At 42.6% G+C, this 16,452-nt stretch overlaps 1 protein-coding gene across 1 annotated transcript; it reads right to left on the bottom strand.

Moving 5' to 3' along the window:
* Positions 1-3,781: 3,781 nt before the first annotated feature.
* LOC119650139 (UDP-glucose:glycoprotein glucosyltransferase) lies at positions 3,782-16,452 on the bottom strand. The gene is made up of 19 exons (XM_038052671.1): positions 16,256-16,452; positions 15,970-16,193; positions 15,487-15,908; positions 15,263-15,432; positions 15,013-15,208; positions 12,535-12,748; positions 12,258-12,475; positions 11,981-12,196; positions 11,549-11,919; positions 6,718-6,988; positions 6,478-6,657; positions 6,175-6,418; positions 5,816-6,110; positions 5,638-5,758; positions 5,461-5,581; positions 5,207-5,399; positions 4,853-5,144; positions 4,558-4,791; positions 3,782-4,497 (listed from the first exon to the last, which is right to left on the bottom strand). Coding segments are annotated over exons 1-19 (4,563 nt in total). The 5' UTR covers positions 16,258-16,452; the 3' UTR covers positions 3,782-3,918.

The following is a 16,452-nucleotide window of genomic DNA, read 5'->3' as shown; positions in this document are numbered from 1 at the left end:
AGACGGACGGACAGACAGATAGACAGACAGTAAACACAAAACCTTAAAAATGGAACACTAAGAAAAATTATTGAGGATAATACACCGTAAATTGCGAACTCGACTAAACATGAACGAAACGTTATTCACATTTTGTGTAACGATGGACTTATCGGTTACAACCCTTATTTGCCAAGGCGTCCGAAAATGAATTTCCTCTATGCCACAGTACCTAGAGCAAATCCACCTTATTAGTAGATGAAGATATCAGAGTTCTGCATTCCTGTAGAATATTTTGAGGTGATGAAAGACTATTTGGCTAAGATTGCAAATTTTTATGCGCCTTCAACCATTCGTCAATCATCCAGATAGTTGCTCTTAGCGTCGCTTATACTTCAGTCTGAAAAATCGTTGTATATTATCCTAAAGAAAAAGGCAGTTTCTAATTTTTACCTTAAAGGTAAACCCTTGCTCTAGAATCTTGTTTTTGAACCATCGGTGCAGAAATCCTCAGTATACCTGGTCTCTCCCAGTTTCCTCTGCGATCTTTATATTTCAAGATTCAGTTCCTCTAATATCTCTTCCAATGCTCTGTGCTAATCACATCAATTGTTTCAGATATTTCATTTCTTCGGAAAGTCATCACTTAACTAAAATACCATCGATTCGTGCTTTTTAGGAACATCGCAAGGAAAGTGCACAGTTGAAAGCACAGTTTCGTCCTCTATCCTTGAAACCAAGAAATGAAGAGTAGACTTACAGAACTTCCTATGCTGATAAGCATGTTCATTTTAATTTTCCGGGTATGAACTTACTGATTTCTCGTGAATATAAAACTCAGTCTCCAGCCAAGGGGCAGGCACATACAGTAGCGGTCAAGAAAAAAAGCAGGAAACAATTTTTTTCGGCTCTAAAGTGTTTTTCGATAGGATCAGTTATCTAAAGGGCATTTTTTGGGTTTATTGGCATTAAAGGACAAAAGTTGGATCAATTTGATCAGCATTGGCAGATCAATCGAGGATATAAAGGACGAGTGATCGTAAGGAAGGCCCCGGTTCAAATCTCCCTGGTGGAAGAAAGATTTGTTATGGTGACTGGATGTTGGATACCAGTCGACTCAGCTGTGAATGAGTACCTGAGTCAAATCAAGGTAATAATCTTGGGCGAGCGCTATTCTAGACCTCTGATAACATCCTAGTCCGTGAGAAAACACCCTCCTTTTCCTCGTCTTCTCGTCAAGGCTGCTTCTCCAAGGAAACATTATGAACGCAAAAAATGTGTTGGTGTCCCTCTAGTCACTTCATTCTCAAGATAAGAAACATGAATTGCTTTCCGCATAAAATTTGTAGTAGCCGATAAAATAAGATTATCTAGATGTGGTCAACGTTGAGACTAACTGTAGAAAATCGCAATCCTGGAAAAAAATGAACTCTTAGAAAAACAAGAACTAAAACTTTAATAGACTGTTTGAAGACAGCCCGCTCGAGATGTTAGGTGGGAAGAGAAGAGGGAAGCCTGGACGTACTATAGCTATAGTACTGAAGAGGGAAGTAGCTGAAGTACTGAAGAAAGGAAAAAATGTATCCTACCTGTTTTTTATTACTGGCAGATGAAGTTTGAAATACAGAAATGTGTGTCCTTGGAAGGCATTCCAAACAATGATCATTCAAATGAGGCATACTTCAGTCCAACACACATTTCCGTGGACTATTTGCGATAAAGCTATTTTTGGCCTGATCTTTCCATCAGAACTTTTGGTGGTAATCGCATGGGGTGAAAAGTTTTAGCAATTAATCCCCGCATTCTAACGTATGAAAAGTATCTTAAATATTGGGAAGATCAATGTATGTAGGTAGTTTTGCCGAAACAATTCTTAAGAGTCGGTTATAAATAAAACAAGTAATCACCCCTTTCAAACAATTCTGTTGAATTATGAACAAGTAAAGTTGCTGGCTTTCCGCGGAAGCGATGAGGTGATTCTTCCAAGCATTCAATTTTCTCAGGGGTATCGAGGAATAGACACTTTAACAAAATTAGGTTGATTTCGAAATTGAAGGGCAACGCGCGTAGTTTTTCTTCTCGGTTTAAAGTTTCTTCCTACGACACGAGCTTCTGGTTTACGAAAGAATTGCCATAGATTTTGACCAATCTTGTTAGTGGAAGTTGAAGACGCGAAAAACGAAGGAGAAAGCTGATTATTAATATAAATAAGCCCCCATGAAAATTGAGAAATAAGTTGCTCTTCTTCGTAGCATCGACAGTATGAATTGTAGGGTATGTCGGGCCTGGCTACAGGTCCCCTATGGGCCAGTGCCCATGCAGACCGCCGTAATCTTGTACGCATTTGCACGCATCTGGCATAGGAGCTCTCACGATCGGGTTTTTGTATAAGTTGGCCAAATCCTCTTTGACTTGGCAGAGGTGGTGAGCCTTCGGTATCTGAGATCCGCGGTTGCTAAATTGTGCGAGCAGATCCCGCCCTTGACATTTGCTAACGAGGCACAGACTATACCCGCCGAAGGACAGCCAGGAGCATGTCCCTATGATCGGGAACCCGGAGGAGGGTGACCTAGACTGCCACCCATACTCTTCAGCGCGTTTCTCCGCTGCCTCACCACCCTGAAGGATCATGCCCCAACAATACACTGAGTGTATTCGAGAAAACCCCCGCATCGACTCCACAGACCTTCTTTGATCCGTCGGTGAAGAATACTGTATCATAGCCTTGCAACACGCCGCCGTTCTTTCACTCTGCACTGGTTGGAAAATCCACAGCAAATTTTCTTGTGAAGTCCGTGCGGAATGTCTACATTAGAGGGGATAACTTAAACATGCCCACCTTGCCCGAGTTGATGTAATTGATGAAGAGGAATAAGAGATAAGATTGCCTCTATTTGTTGTAATCGGATAGAAATTACTTATCCATAAAGGACAAGAAATTCCCACTCCATACCGTAACATGGTGCTGAAGCTCAACTTTATTCACTGGATTTCTTAGTAAACTTCCTCAACGCACACATGGCTTCCTCTCTGGCTTGAAAGACGCAAAGCCTATCATCTTGAGCCTCTTAGGGTGTTACGCAATATAATGTTTCCTTCTAGTATTGGACCAATTTCCAGATCTCACCGTCGTACAACGTTATAGGCAGACTAGGATTGCTCTGACAAACTTAGAAGAAATTGTTCTAGGAAAAGTTTGCAAACTTCGTGACCTGTACAACGAAATAAGATTTTGGAAAATTCTATAAAGGGTTCATAAGATTTGATACATTAAATAGATTTCAACTTATGCAATAGAAAGTAATTCTATGCTCTGGGTGAAAACTGTGCGGAAAATCTGAAAGCTATCTATTGAAATTTCTATTTCTTCCTTGCAAACTGCGGGAAACTGCCTTACTTTTTCACACCGTGACAGAGTGGGGAGCTGACTTTACCCCGGGTCCGGCTTTTTATTCATACCACTCTAATGCGGAGACATGATATGCTTGCAATTTACATTCATTAAAAAGTATGGTCACTTTTCGTGCTCAATTATGCCATGATAAACTCCCTAAAGTGTGACTTGTAACATCAATATAGTGCCATTTTTTCCATTTCCCCAGGAGAATTTCCTCCTTGTCTGTAAAATGCTTTGACGCTGCTCTCTGGATTTCTCCCTCAGGTCGGTTTCCGAATTTCTAATTGGTTTGGACAAGCTTGGAATCAACCTCATCGCCACTTATCCACGTGTCAATCTCCGTAGATCACACTAGATAGTAAGTATTACGGTTAACAGAATCTCCTGTAAATAAAACAACTGAACTCTCATCTTATTCGGTGTACAAAAACACGGACGACATTTATTTATAATTATTTAGATTACCGGCGCATTTCGTTCAAATTTAACTATAACTATACAAATACAGAACTAGTTGCATCTTAATGGCCTAATTTAAATATTTATAACTCCGAATGTCTCGCTTCCTCTTCGCTACTACTTTGTTCACGACTACTACTATCATTTTCCATTTCATGATCTTCCACTTTTGCCATTAATTTCTTTATTTCTAAATCATATTCCTTCCATTCTGGCACAATACGCTGAGCTGCAGTCAATTTCGCTTCCTTTGTCATTGGGTTGTTGCACAAATCAATTACTTTCGCCTTCTTCAATGATTCGGTACTGCACCAAGTCTCACACCACAACCATTCGTCCGGCAGTGACTTTATGGAAACTTGATGGATCATATTGTTCGGCAAGTCCTGATCTAAGTTCGATAAACTGTTGGGATCTTGGCTCAAAGCTTGGTATTGTCCTCGCAAACGATCTCCGGCTGCTATTTTTCTAAAACGTTTTAAATCTACTACGTATAAAGCTGAAATGTGGTAACGTCTGCCCATCAGATGATTTCGCCAGTAACCTTGCTTCCAGAAGCGGAAACCTTCCATCTCTTTACGGGAATCACAGAAAGGTGTGTAAGCGTATGGCGCGCCGTTTAATTCTAATTCGTTGAGGTCTTTCATGTCGGCTCGAACGATCTGGAAGAGGAAAGGGTTATATGATAGAAATGATCGTTTCGTTAACAGGGTTGCACCTACCGCATCAGCATCAACGAAGATGATTTTCTTCACATCTAAGGGGAAAAGAACGTCCAAGAAAAGGATCTTGTAGCCCCAAATTGTTCGCTGCTTCTCCGTTTGCTGATGTAGCCAGCGTGGCCATTTATATTGAACAAGTTCGAAGTCAAAACCGTATTCTTTCGACATATGTGGCAGGAAATCAATAAATTGTGGTGAAAGATAGTTTTTCAAGAACCAGAATTTCACGGGACTCTGTTAAAAAAGATCCACTTGTAGATCACACGTAAAACATAAATTTAAAATCTACACCCACCTTGGTATGTTTGATCAGCGAAAGCATCATAATCCTCATCAATCTCTCGTACAAGTGTCCAGAAGCAAGCGAGAAAATATTAATTACTTCCGCTGACTCGGAACTACTACCGCTGAAGGAGCTTGTGATTGAATCCCAAATGCCGGACTGTGATTCATTGTCGTCTCCCAGGAGGTCGGCACTCATCATATTCGGTTTCTTAGTTACGCGCAGTTTTATAACATGAGAACGTAGTGAACTTATGACAACTCTAGTTGAATTTTCTTTGTGAATTGTGTTAACACCGTCAGCGCTGTAAAGAGGAGAGTTATTACCTTTGCAATCTTTGCTGCATTTAGTAATGTCGGAACTCACTGTGTAATGTCGTAAATATCTGCACTTTTGCCTTGTCGCAATCTTAAATCCCAGGCTCCTGGATTCGCTTTCAATTGGAAGTATCCCAAATTGGCCATGACTATTGTGTCTACAACCACCGGCTGGTGATGGGTTCCCAATGTTATCTGTAGGCCTCTAGGAGGGGCGCCAGTAGTTGCGTCGAAACAATGGCCTGTGGTTTCATGAATCCCGTTAAATTAACTCTCTTAGACTATTTAGACACCAGAAAATACCTTCAAGGAGTAGATATTCCAATTCATATTCACTGTGAACAGGTCCACCGATATCTATAAGTTTTATATTATCCAAATCGTATACTGAACGCACGACTTCCACTAACCAATTTTCAGGCACCTAAAAACAAATTATCCTGAATAACCGAGAAACAGTTTTAATATCAAACCCATTACTTGTAAATTCTGAGTTAATAGTGGACTGGCGGGCAATCCAGTAAATTTGGCGTAAGGTCCGTCTGCAACTTTTCCATCTGGAGTAAATCGGATTTCTGGCTCAATGACGAATCGATAAAAGCTGCAGAATCACATATTCAGAATAGTCTAATCGAAGATCAACCAATTTCCTACTCACTTTTTAACTGGCATATCACTATGTTGCTCCACTGCACATAAGAACACTTTCATATCACAGTTGATGACTTGACGTAACAATATCAGAATTGAAGCTAATTTCTGGGCACTCTTCGAAGCTGGATCTAACACTGCAACTATATAGAAGTGTGGCATGTCTTCATTCTTCGGTGGTAGTTTTACAGCTGAATGGAAGTCTTGAAGATCAGTTGGAATTGTGAAGCGGCTTCTTGACTGTTGTCGGGGTACCAAAGTTGTTATCAATTTCAAGATTGTATCGCTTGTGATGGTTGAATCTGTAATTTTTGGCGTTGATTTAGCAAGAAGCAGTTCAGTGAGAGTCATAAATTGTATTCAAACCTTCATCGCCCAATTCAGATCGCAGGGTTTTCTTGATCTTATCAATATAGTGATGGCTATGGAAGCGGTCTAGCAAACCAAAGTCTTCAGTTTTGAAGATTTCTGCATCAGTGAGAGGTCCGTAACATCTGCCATTTGCAACAACCATGTTCTCGGATTTCTTTAATTTCATGACGCGCTGTGAATATACTCTTAGCATTTTGATATGCAATTCCGTTGATGGCAAGAGTTCTGTCACTGCATCCTGTGTAACGTGTTAGAAAAATGTAATGAAATAAAACTTCAAAGACAAAAAGGCCAAACCGGGATATTAAACGAGTCCTTGTTGGGATTTCTCAGCCATTTTAGCACAAGAAAAGTTGCCTCTTGTGGATTCAGTGCCTGTGATGCTGCCCACACTAAACGATTCAAATTGTTCTTCTCTGCAACTTCTAGACCTTCTGTATTGGGGATGAATGCAACACGAATATCGTTATTGGATTTCTACAAGATATTCACGAAATATTAACATCCTATCGCCTTTCCATTTCTAGTGTTAGTTACCATATAATCCAAAGCATTTCGTAGTAATGTTCGACCATTTTCCGTTTCAAGATCACCGAATACCCATAGCGTCATGTAATGTAGTTCCTGGTCCGTGGGTTTATCTAATGCACTCTTTGAGACAAAATACTTTATATTATCGAGAACCGTTGCAGTCATGTCACGAATAGAAAGCTGGAAGAGCGCATTCACATTTTTAATATCGCTTCGCGGTTTTCCTGATAGATCGACTATTATTGGCTCTTCTGTTGATAGGATTCGTTGATTCAATCTGAAATTTGTTGAATGTTTTGAACTGTTAACTGTGGCTAAGTGGAATGTTTTATATATTTACTCATAGAGCATAGGTAGATATACCCATAAAACCTTAGCTCTGTAACTCTTTTACCAATCTAAGCAATTTTTGCCAAGACCTCATCAAGAGCTAAGAAAAAACCTTCTGAAATTGACCCTTGTCCACTACATGTGAGGGCAGGAATGTACATCTCAACGACAGAAAAATAGAGAAAAGATCAGCGTGGAGGGTGGACTGTTGCAGTCGGAGCCAAGAGATGAAAATTGTATCATATGAGATTCGAAGTCATTAGAAGGATGAACCAGCATCATGCAAACGTAGCAGTCACACAATCCCTACTACAACTGCATTGGACTTTGACAATAACTATTGTAGAACCGGCTCAAACATTACTCCGTGTCAGTAAGCTTACATTTAAAATGTGAACTGTAATAAAAAAATGCATTGTTCACCCAATCAGATTGAAAGGCGGAGTAGTGGAATGGATAATCCGCCAGTCAAGTAACAGAATCAAAGTCATGAAGAACCTCAAAACTTTTGGAGAAGAATCGTTTAAAGGAAAGGCGCCGAAAATGGATCTCAAAGGAGCATAAAGACTACTTCATCGATTAGAAGGTCAACAAAGGATACCGAGGCTGGTTTCCGGAGACCAGCTAGGCCTGGAAAAAAACATGATCTCCACTGGGAAAACACACAAGGATCTCTCGAGAAACGATACATAGAACCCCTTCAAACATCATCTGTCCCTACCCTGCATAGGAAAAAAGAAAGGGAAACAAGGAAACAAAGCCGAGATTTCTGACTCAGACAGAGGAAGAGTTACATCTGTTCCTAAACTTTTCAGTTTTTTTTAATTTAAAAGAAGCGAACAGAGAAATGGACACGAGTGGTACGTGCAGTGAAATATAACAATCAGTTACTCTTCAATTATTACAGTACGCCATTAAGTGGATGGACACTTAGGACCGACTCATCGTTTCAAAAAAAAACTGGCTGGAAAACTCCAGAGATACCTGGAGGAGATGAGCGTCAGCACTGCGATCTGCGAGTAGAAGGCGGGACTGCCGACCCGACACTGACTGGGAATTACAGTCTCAGAGATGACAAAATGATACGCACAATCAGAGAATTACCAAGAAAAGAGAACAACATAACACACAAATAAGGGGGAAAAGGTGCTGTTTTAGATTCAAAGCCAGTCACCGACTCCAAACTTTGACGACTTCGTCACAGAAACGGCCTCACCTCTAACCTTAAAACGAAACTGTTGGCCATTCTTTGAATTCGAAAAAGTGATAACTTTACCAAAACAAGTAGTTCTTGCCCTAAAACCTGGGAATCAGTTGCTCCTCAAAATGAATGTGGCCTGTGATCAAGGAGATGGAACCAACTCACATCCTTAAAGAAAATATTGATACAAGATGCTGAAACCATCTTTGTACGGACACACCAAAGAAACTCGGATGGTACCCAACGGTCATAGATCCATGCCCCTTTGTTAATAGGCATAGTAGCTCATGCTTGCGAAACACATCGACAATGGCCTTATCCGGATCAATAGAGAATTCAAAAGGACTTCGAATAATGCTGAGATCTTTCTGGGCAAGCAGATCGAGCTCTTAAGGTGACTCAATTTTTCTGTACCAAGAAATGCACGCGCGTCGAATTGTAAGTCGCTTTAGAATGGGCGAAGCAAATATAGCGATATTATCAGCCGAACCACATCGTGAATTCAACCCTCTCTCAGAGAAACAACTAATTCAATGTATGACCTATTGAGATAACAACTCCCCTCTGAGCTGGAGATTTAGAAATCACTCAAGGCTTCGCTGTTTGTCGGTTTGGCACTGTGCAGTCGCTCCTTGACATCGGTGTAGGAAGTCCTTCGAATGATCGATTTTTTCAGCTTGAACGAAAATGCCCGCACTGCGGATTAGTAAAACAAAGGAAAAAACGGCTTTCATTCCATATGCTGCATCAAGAAAGAAAGTTTCAGGTAATAGTTTCGATAGATATGCGAAGCCAATATGAGACGATTAGAGAGACATATGCCTGTTCCCTGCTATCGCAAAAATAATGGTGAAACTAATGTCGAAATGCATTAAATAAGACATTTAAAGCTTGATCAGCTAAGAGTAGCTTCCTATACATCAACCCCCCAGTTCCTCGCTTCATCTGCTTTTCATCAATTTTGAAAAAAATGTTAATATCATGAGTTCTGCATAGGAAGCAAGAAACTAACATTTTATAGTTTCTCAGAGCGACATATAGTGGTGCTCTATATTCCATGCAGAATTGACGTAAAATCTCCGAGGAATGTCTGCGTTCTGCCACCGACAATTCTTATCGGTGATGTCTTTGATGGCTTAGAGAACGTCTGTCATTATATTTGTCCTGAAATACTTTGATGGCGAAGATATCTACTTACTAGCTCACCAGGTCAGGCTAAAACCTATAGACAAAACACTCTGGAATTGAAGGTTTTCAGTGTCGAAATTTCAAATAGGACTTTGGCGGAGTTACAACTTATTCCCACTTCTCGTTTCCAAGACATGTCGGTGTTATAGCGCAGTGCAGCTTGATCTGGTATAATTGAGTTGAAAGGCAACCTATAAGTCATACGTGAAATACCTTGACTGATACGACACAGAAGTCACATTATCCACGACGCTAGAAGAAAGCAAAAGAAGCTTTGGTCCAAATGCAACATAGGGACCCTATCTCTTTCTCACACCGATCCAAGAATTACACGAATTTGTCATCCAAGCGCGACAGAGTTCTTACTTCTGAAATGCCCAAAATGGATTCAGACAACAACATTGGCTCCGACTTGAGCCGAACCGAAGATGAAGCTCCACTTCCCGCCGCTGCCATATATCTTGGCACTTCATCCACCCATACCAGTGACCCAAAGCTAAAGTTCACTCCCCCACCTAAGCAGCTCTTTATCTCCAGGCTAGCGTCCGCAACTTCTACGGACGATGTTCTGGAGTATATAAAGAGCAAAGTTGGTTTACTTTCTCCTCGGTCCTGCGTCAAACTGACAAAAGACAACAACACCGACCGGGTGATTGCATCTTTCAAGGTCACTTATCCACATGTAGTTGACGTCCCCGGTAACCTTTCTTTCTGGCCTGAAGATGTATTCATTAAGCCATACAAGTGCCCCAATTCCCGGGCAACCCGCCTGCCTCGCTGAGCTATATAACTGGATCCATATTTATTGTCCGTCTGTTTTATCAGAACGTTAGGGGTTTAAGAACCAAGCTGGGGGTCTTTAATTTATACGCGCTGGCTCAGCAACACTATGCCATCTGTTTCTCCGAAACCTGGCTGGACGATGCCATATTAAACTTCGAGCTCCCCGAAGGGTACTCCACTTTCCGCTGTGACAGGGACCGGGATGCATCTCGTAAGTCTACCGGCGATGGAGCCCTAATTGCAATAAAAGATACACTCCCTGCCGAACTCGTCTTCTCCTCCTCTGGCTTTCCTTTTGATTGTGTTACTCTTCGTGTCTCCCCGCCCAACTTCCTCCCGTTCATTGTATCTTGTGTATATGTCCCCTGTGTTTGTCATTCTCACCTATATGACAGTTTGTTTGAACTCCTTACTGTCAGATTCCCTTCCCTCCCTTTCTTCCTTTGCGGAGATTTTAACCTCCCCATGCTCCACTGGCCTAATCATCCTAGCCTTCCAATTCCTTCCAACAACCTCTCCCATTCTTCCGTTATGAACACTTGCTCTGCGCTGAATTTCAATACCACCAAAAACTCCTTGGACCGCACTCTCGATCGCGCGGAGCTCCCTCCTTCAAAACCCAAAACCAAGCGTAAATCTACTAAGTTCTACTTCCGCAAAGCCATTTTTGACGGTCTGAACTCAGCTTTAGCGTCTTTCAATTGGGTACTTATATTAAGCAACTCATCGTGTGATCAAGCCCTAACACTTTTTACAATATTCTGTCCGATCTCCTCTCCTGTTATGTCTCATCTTCCCCTCCTTGTCTACTTTCATACCCAACTTATTTCACAACGAAAATTCTTATTAACATTCCGCACAACAACTTCTTCCGCAGTGTATATTTTATATATAAGTTTCGGGCTTCTAAGAATGATGCCGACCTTGCTCACTTTAAGGCTATACGCTGTACTGTGAAGTCAATGGTTAGAAAAGCGCGTAAAAGGTACTTATTGGGCGTCGAAGCCGTCCTTGCCCGCGGTAACTTAAAACCTTTTTGGTCTCACGCATTCTCGTAATCCCACTCAATCTCTCCCTTCTTCTATCAGTTTCGCTGACTCCACTGCCAACTTCCCACAACAATCCTGCAACCTTCTCTTCAGTGTTTTCTCCCTCGAAACCTCCACCCTCTACACCTCTCATAACTGCAGACTGCTCCGAATCTCTGGCCATTCATCTCCTTATGCCTTCCTTGGTTGAGTTCCTCATTGGTAATCTTAACCCTAATGGCTACTTATAGCATTTTCGTAATAATACCAATTTACCACGTCATTTATTTGGAAAAAATTTACTGACCTTGGCATGACATGAGGTTGGGACATCAAAAAGTCCATCACGTTATCAGAATCGGCTAACTCTCCTTTGTAGACGTTTTTCTGAATGATCGGTGTTTGCTGCATAATTTCCGTCAATACTGCTTCTTCGAAATCGTCTGCCTTTAGTAAGCTTTCTTGCAGGGGTACACCATTCATCAATGCTTGGGGACTATGTTCATAACCAAGGCGATCTATGAACTCTCTCGCCAATTGGAAGCCATAATCATATTCCGAGTCTTCTCCAATGATGGATTCTATTTCCTTGGCACTAAGAGATTTCATCGATTTCTTCATTTCCGATTTAATGTCAAGAACTGTAACGTCTTTTGTTGGTTTTACTGATGAATAAATCTAGGAAAGAGAAGTTGAAATGATATTGAAGAATGCAGTTTTCAATTTTTCGAATACATACATCAGTTAAGAATCCAATTGCCGAGCGGGGACTTTGATGCTGCATCATGTAATTGAATGCGCATACAATGCCTCTATAAGCGTCCTTCATGTCATCATTCTCCGCTCGTGTGTCAAATACCAATCCTAGACGAATAGGCGCCATATGAACGATGAAGCTTTCTGCCAATTTTAGTAGCGGCCGAGCTTCTGTACCGATCGGATCTACTACTAACACCTGGAATTCATCAACGGCTTGGGGTAAAGACGTTTATTTAAAAATGATTTCCATGACTCACCAAATTGAAAAGATTTTTTCGGACATTTCGCAGCATTCCTGGGAATGTTGGCCGCAACAAATCCATAACACTTGTCGGCCAGCGACGATACTGTGAATCACTTTCAAGATCGTTTATCCAATTAATTGCAGAATCACGGATGTCGATTGCAAACTCTTTTTGCGAAGACATGGACAAGTCAAGAGCAAGTAGATTGGCAGTTATTGAACCCTTTAACCCTGAAATAGATTTACTTCATGTATTAAGATGAGAAAGCTAGTATTATGTTAAAATTTACCGATGTCATGAAGTCCGCTTAAAACATCAAGCTCAGTCCGTAGTGTGTCCATCAGAGATACTAAATCTAGCGTGTCTGCATCGAAAAACATGCCGTTGACAAAAAGTGCGGCGTCTGGTGGTTGTAGATTCAAATTTCGTCCCAAGCTTTCGATGTTGTGTTTCATTTCTTTCTTGAAGTCGTCGCTGACTTTTTGAGCGAGTAGGGATTTAGCCTGAAAAAAAAGGATAAGAATGATGAGAAGAATTGCATCTTTGAAAACTCCATGGGCTGCCAGTAATAGCATGTAATATCAGGGCATCCAATAGTCTGTTCTCACGTTATTTTATTGACTGTTTTGTATTCAGTGAGGTCGTGCTTCAGTTTTATTGTCATTACACGCGATGGAACTGACAAAACTACAACAGCATCATGGACGAATATTATGCTACGTGCATCATAAGAAGTTAGTTATCTTGCCAACGAAACGTTGTGCTTATTGGTTGCTTATACGCTCCGTCCGCTTGTAACTGCACAGCCTGACGATTTAGGTCGCACCAAATTTACGGCTCTGATTCCAGTTTTGGGAAACACTTTTTACAAAAAAAGATGCAGATTTTGCATCATCATCAACGGCGCAACGAGCGGTATCCGGTCTAGGCCTGCCTTAATAAGGAACTCCAGACATCCCGGTTTTGCGTCGTGGTCCACCAATTCGATATCCCTAAAAGCTGTCTGGCGTCCTGAACTACGCCATCGCTCCATCTCAGGCAGGGTCTGCCTCGCCTTCTTTTTCTACCATATATATCCTTCTTATAGAGTTTCCGGGCTGGATCATCCTTATCCATACAGATTAAGTGACCCTCCCACCACAACCTATTAAGCCGAATTTTATCCACAACCTGACGGTCATTGTATCGTTCGAGGATTTCATCGTTATGTAGACTACGGAATCGTCCATCCTCATGTAGGGGGCCAAAAATTCTTCCGAGGATTCTTCTCTCGAAGGCGGCCAAAAGTTCGCAATTCTTCTTGCTAAGAACCCAAGTCTTCGAGGAATACATGAGGACTGGCAAGATCATAGTCTTGTACAGTAAGAGCTTTGACCCTATGGTGAGACATTTCGAGCGGAACAGTTTTTGTAAATTGTTTAGGATAAGTGACTTGTTGTTGGACCGGACCAAATGGAGAGCAACTTACCCCCACGTCTCTTTGGTTCGCGAATCCCTCGTTTGGGGCATGACACCCAAGCATTACAAAATTATAGGACAAACGGTTTCGTCCAGGCCAGAGGCAACTCGTCAGACGTGCCATGCCCCAAACGAGGGATCCGTGGACCAAAGAGACGTGGGAGTAAGTTGCTCTCCATTTGGTCCGCCGCTCACGCTGCTCCAAGGGCAGAGGTGAGGCAGCGAGAGAGAAAGCGCATGAGGGTTTAACTTCTTTCTCCGTAGCTTCAGAAATGCGAATTATAGGGTATGACAACCCTTCGACATGGTCCCCTATGGGCCAGTGCCCCGTGCAGACCGCCGTAATTTTGAATGCATTTGCACGCCTCTGGCACAGGAGCTCTCGGGATCGGGCTATGTTATAAGCGGGCCAAATTCTCCTTGACTTGGCACAGCTCGTAAGCCTTCGCCATCTTAGCAGCTACTAGGTAGTGCGAGTAGACTCGGCCTCCGACAGCCGCCAGTGGAACACCGACTGTATTCGCCGAAGGACTGCCAAGAGCAGAGCCTCGCCTGGCCAATCCGTCAGCCCGTTCATTCCCCTCTATGTTCGTATGCCCGGGAACCCAGAGGAGGCTGACCTTGAGCGGGCCGCCCAGACAGTTCAGGGCGTCTCTGCACTGCTCCACCAGCCTGGAAGATGTCGTCGCTGAGTACATGGCCTTGATGGCCGCTTGGCTGTCGGTCAGAATGGCTGTGTTACGCTTGGGGCCCGAATCTAGTTCCAGCCATCGACAGACTACCAATATCGCCAGTACTTCCGCCTGGCATACACTGGCAAAACCTGGGAGACCATACGACTTGGATACATTGTGTGTATTCGAAAAAACCCCCGCGCCGACTCCACCAGCCATCTTTGATCCGTCCGTAAAGAATACCGTGTCATAACCTAGCAATACGCCGCTGGTCTTCCACTTTGCCCTGATTGGAAAGTCCACAGCGAAGTTTCTCGTGGAGTTCAGCGTGCGTGTGGCATAGTCCGTGAGGAATGCCCAGATTTCCCAAGGTACTTCATCTAGGATGTTTCTGTGGCTATAGGAATTCGATGCCCAGCATCCGGACTCACGTTGTCTGATGCCACTGCACGCTGCAACGTATTTAATGTGGAGGTCTAGGGGGAAGAGATGCAGGAGTACATTGAGAGCATTTGCCGGGCAGAACTGCAGAGCCCCAGTAGCAAACGCTGTCATTGTTATTGATAGCAAGAACCACCAATTCTGCAATCACCACCACTTAAGCGTTCACCCCACTTAGTATCTATAAATCTTACCTGCGAAGGGAAATTCTGCGCTATGAACTGTAAAACTTGCAACGCTTCATCGCCTTGTATCTCTGCAACGCGCTGGGCAGCCTGCAGCCCAAGATCCTGGAATTCCCATGCCTTCAGCGGAGCAATCTCCTCACTTTTCTCTAGCAAAGCACTCCTGAACCGATCCAACGAATGTGCCAGATTTGGTAACCGGGATCTAGTAGGAAGATGCATATTAGATCACATTTTTCTTGGAAAGTGTGCACCATACTTCAAAACTTTAAAGTCGAAACCTTCAACTTCGGGCTCATCATCGTCGTTTCCGGTTTTCGCGGCGTCGTCACTTTGCTGGGGAGAGTCGTCTTGACTTTTGTATTCGGTTGATTTCAAATGCAATTCTACACCGTATCCTGAGAGGCCAACTTTTTGTTTCGAGTATGCCTGAAACGGGATTTTGTGAAAAATCATTGAACCTTAAAATGGACGGATATTCACCTTGATGTAATGCCTGGAGACATATTTGATATCAAACTTGGCAGCATTTTCCTTAAGATAATTATGATATGTTTGAAATTGTTTTGAGCCGATGTCACTATAGAGAACGACGCAGTTCGTGCTGTTTTCCGTTCCCGGGTAGACATGATCGAAGCTGAAAACCTCAACGGTACTTGGCTTTGAAACGGGAAGCGCCTGTTTCAATTCGGACAACGAGCAGTACACATTTTCGCCGATTTGGACAAAGTTCCCTTCGTCGCAGTCCTTCTCTCCGAGAATTTCCTTCGAGATTTGCAAATGAGCTTGAATTCGCGGCGTAAGGGTGTGCATGGCAACTGACAACTTCATCAAGGCAACATGCGGGGGAGTAAGCAACCCCTGTACTATCCTCAACGCCACATTGTATTTTTTCGACTCAGTTTCTGAAAATAGACCAGTATTTAGTTCGTCGTAGTTTCCTAGAATCAGCGCTTAGCTCAGTACCAATTTCATTTATGGGAGTTTCAAGACCTCCAAGTCCCTCCACAAAATCCCAGTAGACATTTGCATTTTGGTCCGACAGATATTCGGCAATTTCCATGTATAGTGGAGTCTGGGCCCATTTCGCATTTATAAGGGTTGTTATCGGATGAGATTTGGTCGATGAGAAAGCATATTTGAAACAGAGAAGTGTTGACGCGGCAAACAACCACCTTGCCAAGAGCACCCTACAAAGAACAGAATGCACTTGTAAAGCTGCAAATTAAATTAAAGGCGAATCGCCGCGCACATTTTATCCCTTTGTTGTGTGTCCTGGTGCCGTCTGCTCCCTCAACACATTTCCCGTATCCCTGAATTGATTAGATCGCTAACAATAGCCGGCAAACAACACTACACCGGGCAAATCAGAATCAGAATTTTTCAAAAGGTAAACTTGTCAGCTGTCAGATGCTGTTCCAGCGCGACCAATAGGACTGAACCACGGCG

The sequence above is a fragment of the Hermetia illucens genome, chromosome 2 (assembly GCF_905115235.1).
Source record: "Hermetia illucens chromosome 2, iHerIll2.2.curated.20191125, whole genome shotgun sequence".
Classification (NCBI taxonomy): Eukaryota; Metazoa; Arthropoda; class Insecta; order Diptera; family Stratiomyidae; genus Hermetia; species Hermetia illucens.
Note: the sequence above shows the minus strand (reverse complement) of the source record. Positions and strands in the feature narration are given on the sequence as shown.

Bases quoted from the DNA above. Each gene is read 5' to 3' on its own strand.
- LOC119650139 (XM_038052671.1), bottom strand. The intron at 5,582-5,637 runs GTAATGGGTTTG...ATTTGTTTTTAG, and splicing joins TATTAACTCAGAATTTACAA to GTGCCTGAAAATTGGTTAGT. The intron at 4,498-4,557 runs GTAGGTGCAACC...TTCCTCTTCCAG, and splicing joins TCTTCGTTGATGCTGATGCG to ATCGTTCGAGCCGACATGAA.